This window comes from Colletes gigas, unplaced genomic scaffold (assembly GCF_013123115.1).
Source record: "Colletes gigas isolate AHSC1104 unplaced genomic scaffold, ASM1312311v1 Colletes_gigas_Sc00003, whole genome shotgun sequence".
Classification (NCBI taxonomy): domain Eukaryota; kingdom Metazoa; phylum Arthropoda; class Insecta; order Hymenoptera; family Colletidae; genus Colletes; species Colletes gigas.
Genome location: NW_025106632.1, coordinates 7,345,214 through 7,362,701, shown reverse-complemented (window position 1 = coordinate 7,362,701; position 17,488 = coordinate 7,345,214). Strand labels below are relative to the sequence as shown.

The following is a 17,488-nucleotide window of genomic DNA, read 5'->3' as shown; positions in this document are numbered from 1 at the left end:
ACGAAGACAGCTGCAGCTACCATCCAGTAGCTTTGACCTCGAGTATACAGTTTTAATTCGAAAGGAAGAAATATTCGCAATGTTTTCCATGGTGCGTTCAGTCTTATATGAGCAGGGTAGAGAATTTAATCGTTGAGAATGTTGTATAAATACACACGATCCTTAAATTAACACAGGCGCCTGAGGAATTTGTTGATCCGATCGAGAATGTACTCGCGGTCGGAAACTAAATACAATTTATCGAAGAATATATAACTCGACAACGGCGGATCGAAAGTAAGAAAACTGGTCGAGGCTCACCTGCATATTTTCCAACTTTGTTGCACCTGTCGTAAATGGCGCCAGGAAAGCTAGCGGTTTCCGACGAAACCGCTGAATTCTGTGCCGTATGCGAATAACCCAACTCCAGACTGGATGTTGCTGAAGTCCGGCGCATTCTCGGCGGTCCACCAGCAGGTGCATTCACGACCACGACGGTGCTGCAGCTGCTGCTACATTGTGACCCTTCGGCCGCCGTCGCTGCATTCGACGCCAACCTCAGCGCAGCCGTCGTAGGTGTGTTATCAGCTCCGTCGACTTCTATAATAAAAATCGTCGAACAATTTTTAGAACACTCTACTCGTAATTATCGCGAGCAGCGAAGCTGTAATTTCAACCCATAAGTGGATTATCGGGGCCGCAGGTTCAAAACTAATAATTGTTTAATACATATCAATGTAATTACTTGAAAATGTATGTTATCCTCCATTAGTTCATTGTTTGCTAAATGCTTCAAAGGAAAGTTGATTTCCAATTTATCAACTTCATAACAATCAACATTAAGTAAAGTGATTCAGTTGAGATCGAGAGTCCATTTAAGGGTTAATGCCAACAAGGTGCAAAATGCGAGAAATCCTGGCGCGCTTCTCAAAAAGAATTATATCGTTTATTAGACGTTGCAAAAGGTAGCGCTGATTTAAATAAATCATATTTATTGTCAACGTGGTAGTACGACGAAGATGGGGAAATCGCTAGATGCTGTGTTCGCGTAACAACTCTTATATTTTGAAATTAAACTCGTAACTCGAGCCACTGCACGACTTCGGAATTTAAAAAATTGTCCAAACCAGATCTTTCAAATGCGCGATTCATACTATTTTCTGTTTAACAAATATGTTCTCCACTAAATGGTGATTACGTAGAAAAATAAATGTGTACGTTAAGGGTGTAATAAATACTTTATTTTAAAACGAGTTTTTATCGTTCCTCTTGTCTAGGACACATTCTGTAGGCTTAGAAACCTTAACTATCGATCAACCCTGGTTGCAATATAAGGTGAAAAAGTTCGAGGCAAAAATCTGGCTATGCTATTCTTATAAAAAAAAACATCCCCCTCCCTCCTGAAAACAGTGTAATTTCAATTCTATTTAACGCGACCAGGTCTTGACGCAGCTAAAGAAATAAAAAAAATTGATATGCAACCGTCGATAAGCTTACCGTCCACGGTGGAGGCCGGCGACGACGGCATCGAACGATCCTCGTCCGCGTTGGTGCCGTTGACGACAACCTGGACGCCCGTGTGCGACGTATTTTCAGTAAGACGTGGCAGACATTCGGTCGAAGCAGGCGCCGTGTCCGGCTCGTCCTCGCTGTGAACCCGATCGCTGACAATTCCAGAAGTTGTGTTAGACGACGTGCTCGAGATCACGGAAATCCGTTGATCCCCGCGCGCCCCGCGTGCCGTTAAGCTCAGCTTGCATCGAGCGGGATACATGTAGCAGTCGCGAAGAACCTTTCTTTCTGCGATCACGCAAAATCAAACTCACCATTATTTTTCTACACGAACTGTTACCACTATTTTTTATTCGATCGTCGATGATCGAAAACTCACCTTCCTCCTCGCGCCTCTTCGCTTCGTTCACTCGAGGTGCTATGGCCATGGAGAACTGGTGGGTGTCTCGACAGAGTCCCAGAAGCAGCTTGCTTTTGTCGTCGCATCCGCTATAGAGAGTGAGCTTGTCCGGCTGATCGACAGCGCGAATCTCGAACTTCTTGCGCTGCACAGAAGAGATCGTGTGTTAGATCGCGTTCGTTGGCGACGTTCGGCGAACAAGACGAGGTGAAACTAACGTCGAAGCAGAGTTTCCCGATGTTGTTCCAGGCGAAGACCCGCGGTGTCTCCTCCTCGGCGTAGACTCGCACCCCGCGAGCACATATCGCGAGGAGTATGCGTCCCGGGCCTGGTTCGTTCTTGCTTCGTCTGAGTCGATAGAGGTGAGCGTTGAGCGGCGCCTCCAGCAGCACCGCCTCCCGGATGTATTGCAACTCTGCCTCCTCCCTCGATAGGCCCCTGTTGTCTCTGTGCTGAGCCGCGAGCACGGCGAGCACATTTGACTCGAGGCACATCTAAGCCACGATCATTCATTACGTTTAAACGACTACTGTTCCCACTGACAACCATCAGGCACCGATTTCAACCGAATCTACCAGACCTATGCATCCACACAGTGCCAGACAAAATAATAGGACAGATAGGGATAGGTTTGGCTCGATAGCTAAAGTTGTAGATACATTCTGTTGAAATCGGTGCGAGCCACGTCTTACAAGTGTTCTTTCTATGTATTCGTCAAATTTTCTGAATCTTTTCTGTTTCTAGAGTTCAGTGTGAATTAAGGACTTACGTGAGGCGGAAGGTAATTGGTGGGCTTGCAGTATCCCACATATCCTGCGTGTGGCCGGTGTCGTTCTTCGGAGTAGTCCCCAAGATCGGCTTGTAGGGCAAGACCCGCGAGCGTGAGCAATGGCGTAACGATAGATGGCTCGTGTAGGGGGTGGTGAGGATGGAGGCTCTCCACCCCACCGCCATGCCTGACGACATTGTCTCGCAGTTGCAGGTAATAGTGGTGGCGCGTTGTCTCATCGCTAAAACAAATCGTTACTTCCTTTTTTACCTGACGCAACGGGTTCTAATATCTAATAATCAGAGATGTTATACGAGGGTTGATCAAAAAGTAAGGTTTCTTGGCGCGTCAAATTCTTTTATCGCTACTTGTACAATTATTAAGGCACGTATCTTGAACTTTAGACGAAATGCTGTGTTTCTAACGGGGGTTCCAATTGGATAAAAACTACCAAAGATAATCTGATGTTTTAATACATTCGATGACATTAAACGACCACCGCGATAAACTTAATTTTCGATCACTCTGGAGCTTAAATCAGGCTGTATCTCTCAAATAACATGGATGACTTGAAATAAACAAGAAACTGAACATGACTCTACAAGAAAAATTTCCTAAGAAAAGGTCGAAACAAATAAAAATCCGAAAAGTCGAATTACAGAGCGAATTTCCACGGGAGACCATGTTAACGCTGTTTGCGTATCAATATCTTTTTAATTTCTTACTTTTATCGATAAGAATGTTTTGTAACGTTTAACGTCGTAAAAAATACAAGTTTGCTTTTAAAACTGTCCTCGCGTATTCGTCGCTCGATATCCCCGGATTTTGAAACTCTATTTTAAAACGAACCGAATGAAAATCACAACTCGATAGAGCAGCTAAAAGGATTAAATCCAACGCGATGGAGTTATGTAACGGCACGTGAATTTGACAGGACATCGTGTTTCGACCCGTGCAGTGGAATGTCTTTATAAGAACGTCGACCGACTTGTCCGTAGGCATAATAAAGGTTTCGTGCATGAAAAAAATTCATCTGCATGGAAACACGGGATTTAATTATTCACCAGTCACGATACGATTCATTATGTCGGCGACCGTGTCGGAAATACTCGAGAACCATTCACCGAACTTCGATCGATCTGCCATCTTCCCCTTTTGGTCCCTCCGCCGCGAGTAGGAAACGATCAGCGACCGTGAGAAGCTTATCTCATAGAAATGGCAAGGTTGCTATTATAAATTATGCAAATGGTTTTTCGCGATTCGATACGCTATACGTTGTACACCGACCGGTACATAGTACGTGGAATATTTTAACTAAAATATAGAGGGTGCTCTTGAAATAATAGCAACGATATGGTTCGCCTGCGTTCGACTTAGAAAGGGTGAAGCGTTTAAGTCGAGACAATATCTTGAAGACAAAACATTTTATAGGTCCCAATATTTTCATACGTGAAACGTTGTGTTTTCTAACATTTTAAAACAAAAGCAATACGTTAATTTAGGCGATTCGGGTAATTTTAATAATTAACGTAGAACTTTTGAAGAGGTACGCGTGACCCTGGGATTCCATTTAAGTAGAGACAATATCTTGAAGACAAAACATTTTAAAGGTCTCAATATTTTCATACGCGAAACGTTGTGTTTTCTAACATTTTAAAACAAAAGCAATACGTTAATTTAGGCGATTCGGGTAATTTTAATAATTAACGTAGAACTTTTGAAGAGGTACGCGTGACCCTGGGATTCCATTTAAGTCGAGACAATATCTTGAAGACAAAACATTTTAAAGGTCTCAATATTTTCATACGCGAAACGTTGTGTTTTCTAACATTTTAAAACGAAAGCAATACGTTAATTTAGGTGATTCGGGTAATTTTAATAATTAACGTAGAACTTTTAAAGAGGTACGCGTGACCCTGGATTCCAGCTAAGAGTAGAAAGTGTCGGAATATCGTAACGTATTTACAAAATCATATGTAATAGGAAATTCTCAGAGAATGAATTGCTCAAGAGTTTCCCATCCTGTTGAATTGACGCATTCCAAACGCGGTAATCCCGAGGTAAAGAGTCAACAGTGACTTAATACCGTAATCGTTAAGAATGGAGGACTCCTAGCGAAACTGTTGGTATAATTTTGCAGGATTTCCAAATCAGCGAGTCTCTTGAAAATGTCGCGATTTGAAAGTTTTGCTAAAAGGAAAAATGGAAGAGGTAAAGGTTTCGTTGCCTTTTACGGGTTGGATGGTTCCTGTCAATTTTCAGATGTTGCAATATGCTTCAGAATACGAAGGTGACCTTGATAGCTTGCATTGGTTTGTTTATATCGCGTGAAAGCTGCTGCCAAAACGAATTTATCAAGGTGTGACATAATAATATTCAAGGTGACGCGTGGCGAGGAATAAAAACTAATAACGAGAACCTAATACGTATTGGAATTATGGTTGAGCAAGGAGCCTGGTCCCCAGAGTTCCGGCACTATTACCACATCGTATTGAATTCGTTTTAATGGCCACTCTCGAACGATATGAACAAGTGGTGCACAATCGCCATTCTCTTCATTAGTTTCGCTGGTAAAATCAAAATATAGTAAAACGTTAATTATCGACGATCAACCTACAGAAACGAAGATAGAAAATTTGAAACAGGGTGAATGTAAATGTTAATTCCTTTTAACGATATTTTCAATGTCAACATTAATTATACTAGCACTTTCTGTGCCTTGTACATGAGATGATTCCTCAGATATTGTCAGAATGCAGTATAACTATATTGTAGAAGCGTTGAACGAATCTAGCGGGTTAATGGTTATATATTATTCGAATATAATGTTGAGTGCAATGTTCCTCGTTAACGAATCACGATTTCGTTATTAATCCTCATGGGAATGGAGCGTGTGCGCTGGGAACAAATAGTTGCAATAAAGAGTAAGAAAAAGTTACAGATCGCGAGACAACGATCCTCGAACGACAGCACAGGTTCTGGCTGTGCTACGTTGCAGATACGCCTTTGGACGACCGGGCTTATCCCGCAGCAACATGCATCGAAAGACACATAGTCATGCAACTTTGCGTAATGATAAGCGAGACGCGTTTCTACCTGTTCAGGCCACGTGAGCTTCGCACAGTCACGTTCGATACAGTTCGCACGCACCACGCATAGCAATAGAAACTAACCCCATAAATCTGCGAAACAACACGACGCGATTACGAAACCGCCTAGCCAACGGCGCGAACGCTGCATTTTGCGTCTCACATTCCCGATTCTGTCGCTTCCGTTGCCTCTGTAAATCAATTTTCTATGGAAATTTTAAATTAGATTTTAAGCGTCTAATCGTTTCTCTAAAAAAATGTCCACCTACGTAGCGAAACGTTCGAATACTTCGTTATTTTCACTTTTATCGTGTTCAAAATTTATGGGATACGATGTATAACGCGTCGAGAAAAAAGTGTAATTTTATTGGAATATTTCAAGTTTAACGTTGATTTTCAAAGGTTAAAATACCAATCCCGAATTCTACAAAATTCATTGCTCCGTCTAATTTCCGTGAAAAGTTCTTTGATTTTTGCCCGTCGAAAAGCACGTCGTTTGGCCCACTGTGCGACGCGCGTGTATAAAACGAAGAACGGGGAACGGGAAAATGAGCCAAGAGAGAATCGAGTCGGATATTCGGGCGGCTGGTCCAGCCGTGGGTCCTTTCACGAATTAAATCCTCGTCGACGTGAACGTGTGGTGAATGCTGCGGGGTCCGATGCGAATCACGGGTTTCGGGTGGAAATCAGAAAGCAACTACGTATCAGTATAATTACCGGGACGAGTGCTTTCATTTAATGCACACGGTCTATCTATCACGCGCCACGTAATAATTTATAATTACACGAGTAGGTAGCACTTAGCTACCGGACAGGAGTCGAGATTTCGTTTCGTGAAGGGAGATCCAGGGAGCCAAAGCCCAGCCACCCTTTGGACGTCCTTCGTTCCAGTCGCTCCCTGTTTCTCTATCCTCGTCGGTCCCCGGGCCAGCCATAGCGATCTATCTCCCTCGCGCCCGTCAGGCTTACGAACGCGTTGCAACACATGTGCACAACACTGTCAAACTCTTTCGTTTCGTTTCACTCTCGCCGTAGCTATAATCCCTCTTTCCTTTCTTCGACTGTCCATCCTTCTCGGTCCTCGGGGCGAGCCAGGAACCCTTATAATCGCGATACGCCGCGACTAGGAAGAAAGAAGAAAAAAAAAAAAAGGGCAAAAGGCGGGGCCCTGGTAGGCTACGCGGGTTTGGCAGTTTGGCCGGATAAGGTGGCGCAAGGGAGCATTTGAAGCGGAACGCTAATTACTCCGATTAATTCTGCAATCCATTTGGGGGCCCGTCCGATGGCCGGAGCGTCCTCGACTAATTTAGCTTCCTACGAGAGGCCAGCCTCTTTCGAGTGAATAATTTGTCAGCCAGTGGGCTCGATCCGACTACCGGAGTTTTTATTCGCGCTTACGATTCGATCGCGGATTCGTCGGTGGACTTTTTCTGCTTTTAAGAGCCCGCAGGGAACGAATTCACCCCGATCGCGACGACGAACGGAATATCGATGTTAAAGTATCTACTTTTCACGTTTCTCTCTACCAATTGCACGAAACACTGCGTGTAATTTATACGGAAAATCTCAGTCGAATATTTAACAAACCTGTCAACCCCCCCACCTTACGATTTATTTTCTAGCAAACGTACATACATACGTACTCTACGATCACTGTAAATAAAACTAGCATAGTTTCAGCTTTATTCCCAATCTATTCCCACGTATAAATATTTTAAATATTTTCGAGCCCGTAAAAATTGAGCTCGGGGTTAATGGCTTACCTTAAGAGCAACGGTGTGTCGACGTAATAACGAATTCGAAAGTAAAGGACGAAAGCTGGCCGTCCGCTGCTGTCCAATCCCTGCAAATCAAAGTACGATACAGTTAAAATTCGTTTAAATTTAATATTCTTATTTCTTTAAATTTCTTATTTAAATTTAAGTATTTTCTGTTTTCTCCTATTTATATTTATCGTAAATATTTGGGTTCCTACTATCACCATAAAAAACATTTATGGCGACAACGAACTCCGACCATAGTATAAATCAGAAATTGAAATATAGATTTATAAAATCTAGGGTCTGAATTAGGTCCAGGGTTTTCTGAAATTCGTATGTAAGACCTACACTATAACCACACCCATCAACGTGTGTGCAATATTAACAGTGTACAATTTTGGACAAATTAAAATGATAAAGGTACCTAAACCTCTTACACGACACTTTTCTATTTAAATAATAATTAATAGTTTCTTGTATTCGCGATAAAAACAACACCGAGGAAAGCATACTGTTCTCGTACGATTCGTTTTCACCTCGATCAAGTAATATTGAAAATAGGTGGTGGAATAAAAAGAACAATTAGGACGATATAACTTTTAACTAAGCTTTATTAGAAACTCTTGGAAGGTACGTCTGCACGGTTTGAAAGAAACATCCCGTATCCTTAGACCCAATCGGTCCTATACTTTGTCCAAACAAGCCAAGGAAGGGGCACAGCTGCACCCCTTGACTTGTATCTCGAAACGCGAAATGCAATATACGCGTCGATGGTTTCTCTTTCAGAAGAGAAAAACCAACAATTTTCATAAACTCTGATAACATACATATATTTATAGATTAAAGGAACTTTTGGCATACCATGATGTTCTTCCAGAAATATCGTCGTATTATTAAAAACGTTCTCGTGAATCGATTCTAAGCACCTGTTTTCGCTAATCGGGAGCTAACAATACCTCAAAGTAACATCAACGTCCGTTATTTTGTCCGGATTAGCATCGATCGCATCCGGCGGTCACTAGCGCCCCTCGTTGCACGAGATTCCGAGACAATGAACTGTTTTAATAATCGGATTGTTCTCTGGACGACTAGAATAAGTAACGCGACCCCGTCGATCAACTAAATCGAACAAAGGCGCGCGTACGCATTATTCCTGTCGTCGAATCGATAACACCCGATATCGCGCGCGTTTTATTAACAATCGAGACCCGCGAGGGGCATAAATCCTGGCTGATCGAGGCTCGGATTTACTCCGTTACGGACGATTCCACGAACGTTAACTTCGGGCAGCCTCCGCGGCCGCTACCGCGACGAAAGAAAAACCGCCAACGTGGGCGAAACCACCAAACCGTGAATACGCCCACGCGTCTCACGACCCACGCGCGCTCAAGCACGGTAGCTACACGCGTTCCACCGGGAATCGGGACTAAATTCGACTGGAGGATCCTCCGCTCCGTGAAACTCGGGACTGGTAGATCCGAAGATCGATAACGAGACCATCTGTTGGGTTCGGTGAAACCTGACAGGACGACTTTTTTAATATCTTTAATATTTCGCTGTCAGCGTTATCGAGAGATAAATACGTTCGGGTCGCCCGGAACGCGCGTAGCGATTTTTAATGGAACCCCAAAACCGAAATCGAAAATATATAAACTTTAAACAGTAAACACTGTTTTTGTAATATCCTTTCTAAATACTTTGAAACAGTTTCTACGGATCCCGTGTAGCGATCATGCTCTTCCGCAAGGTAGACACTTTTTAGCGAAATTAACCTGTTTCATTACGCCGGTAGGCCGAACGCGTTCGACCATAAAAGGCGCACATGGAATTAAAACGAATCACGTAGCCGATGGTCGATTACGCGAAAAGCCTTCGACGGGAACGTCGATCCAGATCTAATTTTATTTCTTCCCGCCATTATCGCCGCGATCTATCTCGATGGTAGGGCAGGCATTCTATTTAAATCGAGCAATCAAAAGGATTCTGAGGGTTTCGCCGATAGAAACTGGAAGGAAACGCGGGATACCGGGGCTGTTCGAGCGTGTACGGAATGGTCGATAGATCATCAGAGACGAAAGGTATTAAAAAAAGAGAAAAATCGAGGGGGGAACGGCAGGGGACAGAAGACCGAAGATTGGAGCGAAGAAAGAACGAGGAGAGACAGGTACCAATAACGAAGCCGGGTCCAAATTCGGTAGCCGAAAATTAAACCGAGAAGGGTTTCTCTCGGTTGCGTCTAGACCTAGACCCTCCAGTTAAATCGTAGCAAATTATACCGTCGGGCCCATCCGCATATTTTACGAACCATAAATATTAATCCAGCTCGGTGTATGCCTCTCCATCTTCCCACTTCTGTCCCTCGTCCTTCTATCCTGGTCGTTCATGGACGGCCCGCGGCTATAGTCGCCGCTAAAATCGAGAGTCCGGAACAAACACCCGTGAATTTACATACGTGTACGGTGTAGACCTACTGGTTACGTGTACCACGGTTGGTGCCTGTACTATCGGAATGTAGACGACGCCTATCTAGCTTGCTATCGGAGCAGGTGTACGCTGATCATCGCGCTGATAGATCTCTGTCAATCGCGACCGTATTCGCTCCACTCTACCGATCCCCGACGGATAAAGAAGAATCTTTAGCAAAAAAAGAAAAAAAAAAAGAAATATCATTTACATATTTACGATTCACGCGTTACATAGTACACGCAAACTGCTGGGTTATGGTTACCAGTCTCGTTCTACCTCCTCTCGATTCTGTTGTTCCTGCGTATTTAACGACCTCGCAAACACACTATTAAACTTCAAACAGCACGCAACGGTTGCGTAAGATTTATTTAAAACGCATGCACATATCTCGCACGAATGGCTCGCATACACCGCGAATAGAATTTCAGAAAAATCACCGTCGATAAATAACACTCGAACTATATTTAATACGCTCGACTATTTTTCTCGGTTCGACGGCTATAAATTCAGTATCGCTACGGATGTTGCGCAACTTGTCCAATTATTTTTGCATCTAAGGAATATATTAATGGAACACGCGTCGTTCTCCGAGGAAAAAGAAGACTCTTGATAAATTTTTTAACGTTTGCTCTCGATTCGCCGATCACGACGTCGAGGAAAGAATGTTGGGAACGCAATATGGCGCTCTTTAGAGCAGTTACGAAATATCTCGGTGATTTCCGCGTTCTCCGCGATCCTCTCGCAGGAACGTGTAACATTTAGTTTCTCGGGCTCGTGGTTACCCGAGACTCGAACCTGTCGTTGATTTCGAACCCCGGTGAGACAACCTCGAGCAACAGCTGTAAAATTCGACGTCAAGAGTCGGACGTCGGGAACGAATTGCTTTTCAAAATGGATACGGATACGGTTGGCCGGGACGTTGCAACCTTTCACCAAGAGCAACGTACGGTTTGTAACAGACAGCGTGAAATCGACGACACGTTTGTACGAGCCGTGATCCTTTAGGTAGCTTCTCAGGAATGTATTGTTGATGTTGACTACTGCCGTTACTTGGCGCCTGACGCGTTGCCACTTTGTGAAAGATATCGGGGAGAACGGTAATCGCCCACTTATACGTATTTCTACAGCATTCTCGGCTGGATATAGTGCGTGCATGGACGCATCGATAAATCTTGTCCATTAGTAAGCAACGCTATACATCATAACGCGCCTGCTATTTCAAACAATATCTCAATCACCCTTTTCTTTTTCATCGCGCAATATGCAAACGAACGTTCGAAGAATAACGTTACGGGATCGTTCCATGTCTATTCCAACTGAAAAACAATTCCACGACGCTTTACGCGCGTGTTTCTCAATTATTTCTCGAAAGCAACAGTATTCAAAACATCCATTTTTTATATTAGATGCAGGTGTCATTAAAGAAACGACATTAACTGCTGGTCCCCCTGCGACGCGAGCGGCCATTTTGCACGCTGGTTGCTGGAAATTTTGTCAAATAAAATCATTTCTAAGGGCAAATAAATGCTTATAAGTCCACGATGGACATTTTTAACATTTAGTAAATTTTAGACGATTTTATAAGCGCATCAATCACACGAATATATCATTTTTAACTATAGTATATTCTTTAACAACGTGTCCCCTTTCGACATATGCTCGATGAGAGATTCTAGTGGCCAAAATAAGACTAAAATCAAGAATATCAAATACTTGATTCAGGCTTCCTTAAAAAGTTATTAAAAAATTTCAAATCATTCTAAAAAAATTATTTACGACTGCAGGGGTCAATTACAATCATTTTTGGTCAATAGACATAACCCCGAAATCCTACCCACTTACGAGAAAAAAATTCGAATAGCTGTTAAATTTTTCGCCAAAATTAAAAAATTTCAAATCGTTTTAAAAAAATTATTTTTGATTGCACGGATCAAATACAATCATTTTTGGTCAATAGATATACCCTCGAATTTCTACCCACTTTCGAGAAAAAAATCCGAATAGGTGTGAAATTTTTCGATAAAATTAAAAAATTTCAAATCGTTTTAAAAAAATTATTTTTAATTGCAGGGATCAATTACAATCATTTTTTGTCAATAGACATACCTTAAAAATCCTACCCACTTACGAGAAAAAAATTCGAGAAGGTGTGAAATTTTTCGATAAAATTAAAAAATTTCAAATCGTTTTAAAAAAATTATTTTTAATTGCAGGGATCAAATACAATCATTTTTGGTCAGTAGACACACCCCCGAATTCCTACTCATTTACGAGAAAAAAATTCGAATAGGTGTGAAATTTTTCGACAAAATTAAAAAATTTCAAATCGTTTTAAAAAAATTATTTTTAGTTGGAGGGATCAATTGCAATCATTTTTGGTCAATAGACATACCCCCGAAATCCTACCCACTTACGAGAAAAAAATTCGAATAGGTGTGAAATTTTTCGACAAAATTAAAAAATTTCAAATCGTTTTAAAAAAATTGATTTTAGTTGCAGGGATCAGTTGCAATCTTTTTTGGTGAATAGACATACCCCCGAATTTCTACTCATTTACGAGAAAAAAATTCGAATAGGTGTGAAATTTTTCGACAAAATTAAAAAATTTCAAATCGTTTTAAAAAAATTATTTTTAGTTGGAGGGATCAATTGCAATCATTTTTGGTCAATAGACATACCCCCGAAATCCTACCCACTTACGAGAAAAAAATTCGAATAGGTGTGAAATTTTTCGACAAAATTAAAAAATTCCAAATCGTTTAAAAAAAAATATTTTTAGTTACAGGGATCAATTACAATCATTTTTGGTCAATAGACATACTCCCGAAATCCTACGCACTTTCGAGAAAAAAAATTCCTTACTGAAAATACAACGTCTGACCATGTCTGACCAATGCCTGATTCCCCTGAAATTTCATGAGTATCTTTAAAAAATTATAACTCTTGAAAGGATTGGAGGATTTTAATGTTTCAAAAAGCAAACAACGCATATTTTTGAGAAGAATATGTAGAAATTCTAATAATGTTCAGAAAATTGATCTTTAACCCCATAAAGTGAGAAAACCCCCATAATAGTGGTCCAATTTTCAAACAACCATAACTTCTACAATAGTGAATATACTTCATTGAAATTTTGGGAGGAAGTAGAGCTCATGGACACCCACAAAAAAAGTATTAAACAACTTTTCTGTACAACGTCAAGCAAAATTACTAAAACTCAAAAACGAATTTTTAAGAAAAATCGACAGGGAAATTTTTACCAACGGTTAAACCGCGTCGTGGAGCATAGATAGTTTTTCCAATAATGTTAGAATTTTTCCTCCCTTTCGTGAAGCGTTTAGGAAAGGGTGGACGCGTAGGGGGTATTTTGAGAAACGACTCTTGGCGTCGATGGAATGGAAATCGAAAGTGTGACGCGGTAGCCTGGACGGGCTACTACGTACGCGTCGCATTCCATCGTCGGTGCGTATACGCTTGAAAAAGGCCCAGAGTCCCGGTCAATCGATTACGCTTCGTTGTTAACGCCGGCTGTGGTCCGCTAACGAAATTCCGCGCGGTGTGCGCGCGCCGCGCGTTCGCGAAACCCCGTGGGCAGGAAGAGAAAGGTGGCCGGGGGTGGGGATGGTAAGGGGGAATGCGAAAGAGGCCCCATAGAAAGTGGGGAGGACTAAGAAAGCGCCGATAGGGGAGGGGCCCAGTTTTAATAGCCGAAGACCTCTCGCACGGTTGCAGAAAATCTTCGCGGCCGATGTTCCCCCGAGATAAGCACGTAGTCCGGTAGCCCGGTTTTACCGGGCCAGTATTTATTGGTTATTGGTGTGGACCGTCATTAGCGAAACGGGGGTCCCACCGCTCCGAGCAGATACAAAGATATCGCACGAGGCGGCACGCTCTGTCTCTCTCGGGGCCCGCCGAAGAGGTCCCATTCGCAATTTCAGCCGCTCGAGTCCTGGTGTCCGACGATCGGTACGCATTCTGCGGAGTTGACAAATTCCTGCGGCTCGAGAGCCTTCGCCATCGGGGAAAAGCTTCGAATCGCCGGTGTCGTTCCCTAGCCATACCGGGCCCCCTCCAACGTTTTACTCGCATTTTTAATACGGCAGAATCTCGATTATTCGAGGCTACCTTCGATAATTGAAAACTCGGTTGATACGGATGGGTGTTCATAAATCGTGAAACAACATTATGAAAAACGTTTCGATAGTGCAATATTGCACGTATGCATTTAAGTTCAATTACTAAATTATTTAATTCTCTTCTATTACAGTCAACAGATGTCTTAATACTTTATAAAGTTCAAAGCACCTCGGATAATACGGAATCTCTAGTTCGAATTGATCGAGAAAAGCACTGCTTCCTATAAAGATCGTATGATTTTGAAAGGTGGAAACTATGAAAGTGCTTTTATTAGAAAGCTCTATACTTTCTACTATTCTATTTCTTTTTTACTCTTAAAATTAAATTGATTGAAAAATAGCCTGATAAAATGTGATATTACCGTATTAGATTAAAGGATTTATGTAAAATATAAATTGCTCGGACGATAAACAGTAGCAGGGCTTGCAATCAGTCTGGGCTCTGGACAGAGAACTTGAAGTACCACTGGTATCCGGTGGTGACGACGACGAATTACCAGGGTACAATATCGTCACGATAAAAACAAGACCCGTTCGCATTTATCGAGTCATAGACGCGAAATTCGGTACCCTTTGGTCGACACTTTCTTCGGTCATTCCGCGCGTAGAAAGGGACACCGATGAGTTTGAGTAAAAGAAAAAGACAGAGGCAGTCCCGGCCTCTTCACGGTAGCGTCGACGAACGCAGAAAAGGACAGTGAGCGAAAGAAAAAAATAAAAGAGTTACTGTGGGTCGAGGTGGTCCACCATATTGCTTATAAACAACGGTAGAATTTAATTTTTTTTTTTGTATAACGCTCTGCTAAACGCGTACGATTCGAATTGCATCGTGTTTAGTCTCGTTTGAATCGGAAGAATCCAACGAGTATGATAGTAATGTTTGCATCAAGAAAAAGTCAACGATATGAAAATATCTTTCTTTTTTATTTTTTATTTTTTAGTCACCGTCGAGCGGCTCGACGACCCGTCGGCGTGTTAAATAACTCGCGTGGCTGGTTCCGAGGGGGGATCCCCCCCTAGTAGTGGGGATAAAATTTTTGCACTTAACGCAGACATCAGTTTCGCTTTTATAGCGACAACGCTGTATATTGCGAAGCTACTCGTCTTGAAGAGGACTGCTGTTGTACGCTCGTTTAGCGCTACCCTCCGGGCAAAACCACGGCCGTCATCGTGCACCCACGGATGGAAATGCTAATTTGACCGAAGAGGGCCTTCTACGCACCCTTCTCCTTTCGCCGCGAGCGTGCTTCTTTCTTTTGCACCGAAATCGTCTTTTTCTCGATTCCTCGCGGCGAAACGTACCGTTCGAGCACAAACCAATTCGCGGGCATTATATGCGTATCCGTGGTAAAACGTATGTCATTGCCGTGCGCGAGGTTAATATTACCAAGAAATATTCGATACTTTACGGCGGGGAGCCGACGCGGATGATCGATACGGCGTACAATTAAAATTTCATAAGTTCGCATGAATATTAAAAATAATCTCCGAGTCGATCGAATGGATCCGATCGCGATAAAACGTATTCAATACGGTGATTAATGATTGTCGTTTTGTAGTAAAATTTATTGCCCGGCGAACATGGAGGACCGCGCGAACCTTTCGAGCTCCTCGCGTCCATTTGTTGCATTCTTCTTTAATAGTCGTCGATTCAGTGAATGCTGTCACGTCGATTCGTCATATATTATGTTTGTCAATAGCATCGTAAAACGGTCTTTCATTCGAGCGGCTGTTGCAAACATTCTGCACGAAAGTAACGTAATTTTGTCGTGACTCGCGAGGGCAAAATCAAGCACGCGAGTCGGGCAATAATTTTAATCTCAGTTATTTTTAGGGATACAGAAAAACTTAACAAAAGTTGTATGGTCTGAAGGGGATCGTAATGCAACAGTAATAATTTTTTTACTGATAAAGGGATTTTGAAAATTATAAGATCGCCTTCATTTTTTTTAAATGACACCTTATACTTCTATATTCTTCATAAAATAGTTATATTACTTATAATTTAAGGTCATTCGATAACAAATAACAAAGTTGAGAAATAAGACTAACATCGAAACAGATTGTCAAAATTTTTATAACCGAGCTAAAAATTTCATTCTGAAAAACAATTTTGCAGAAACAACTTTGAAGAACTGATTTTTTTCTCCAGTTTGAGACCAACTTCGTTTTTGATGTTGGCGTGTAATTTCATAGTAAGAACGTGTCAAATTTAGTTGATGACGCGCGGAATCGGCAATCGAGTTATCGTATTCTTTACATTTTTCGCCGTGTATTTCGTCGTAACGCGCTATCAAAATAAAAGTGACACGAAACATCGATCGCGTGCATTGAAGCAAATTTGTTTCTAATATGTTATTATAGCGGCCTACTGGAACGTTTATAATGAATATGTCAGCGTAAGATTAGCCACTTACGTATGTATGAGAACTTCGCCAGTTCTTCGGAGCGTATTTGCTTAATTTATTCTCGGGATCGACGAAAAGGTACTCGCCATCTGGAACATTAAAACATACGATAATTAATATTTATTAAATTATACTCGTGATATTTATCAACGTTCGAAAAGAAATTTTTCTGAACGTTCATCCGAAAAACTTTATTTTTTAAATAATTCATTTCATTTTGATTGATATTTCCATCTGGATACCCAACTATGAAAAATTGCTATCATTCTTCCGACATTGTCTATTTAATAATATTACTTACCGAAACTAAACAGAAATTTTATCAAACGTTTGCATAAAATATATTATACGTAACAAATTTTCTTTCTGTATCCACCGAATAGAAGCAACAATAATTTTGGAAACGAGATTGAACAGAGATGACTGGTTAGGTTTGCACGAGGCATTCTCGTTGATTTCTTCAGCGACGTCCAGTTTCGAGAACCCGAGGGTTTCCGGTCGTCCCTGTCGGCTGACAAATTAATTTTATCGGTAGCGACGGTGTTCCTTTATTATAATCGCGGAGCAAATACAAGCTGCTCGGAACGGCGGGCCCGCGATATTCGGGGGCTTCGGTCGGGCCAAATGGGCCCGTACAAGGGCCCGCACATACGCATTCACGGTGCCCTGATATGGTCGTTGCGTGGAGCTCGGAGATCCATTCTCATCGCTCGACTTTTTGCACGGCTGATGGTCCGAAATGCCGATACCCCTAAACGAGCGAAACAATGAAAGAGCTTGTCGGCGAGGAGATGTTCGTGAATGAGAGGGCCCCCAAACCTGTCCTGCCCACATGGGGCCAGACACTCGGGTCCCAGACCCTCATGGCGCGACAACGCGACGCGCTTTCCGAACTGGAACTCGATCTGGAACCTGGAACTGGGCCCCTTCGCACTCGGGGATCATAGACGCAGGGTCGTAGCCCCTGGA

The 17,488-nt window shown here is 42.2% G+C and overlaps 1 protein-coding gene across 1 annotated transcript in view; it reads right to left on the bottom strand.

The window, feature by feature from the left end:
- LOC122404924 (protein expanded-like) overlaps nt 1-17,488 on the bottom strand; it is a 94,331-nt gene that overhangs the window by 4,173 nt on the left and 72,670 nt on the right. The window contains exons 5-11 of the mRNA XM_043409315.1: nt 16,529-16,608; nt 7,513-7,592; nt 2,661-2,901; nt 2,110-2,385; nt 1,871-2,036; nt 1,477-1,779; nt 301-579 (exon numbers count right to left, since the gene is read on the bottom strand). Of these exons, the coding sequence (XP_043265250.1) occupies nt 301-579; nt 1,477-1,779; nt 1,871-2,036; nt 2,110-2,385; nt 2,661-2,901; nt 7,513-7,592; nt 16,529-16,608 (1,425 nt within the window). The remainder of the gene's footprint in view (nt 1-300; nt 580-1,476; nt 1,780-1,870; nt 2,037-2,109; nt 2,386-2,660; nt 2,902-7,512; nt 7,593-16,528; nt 16,609-17,488) is intronic.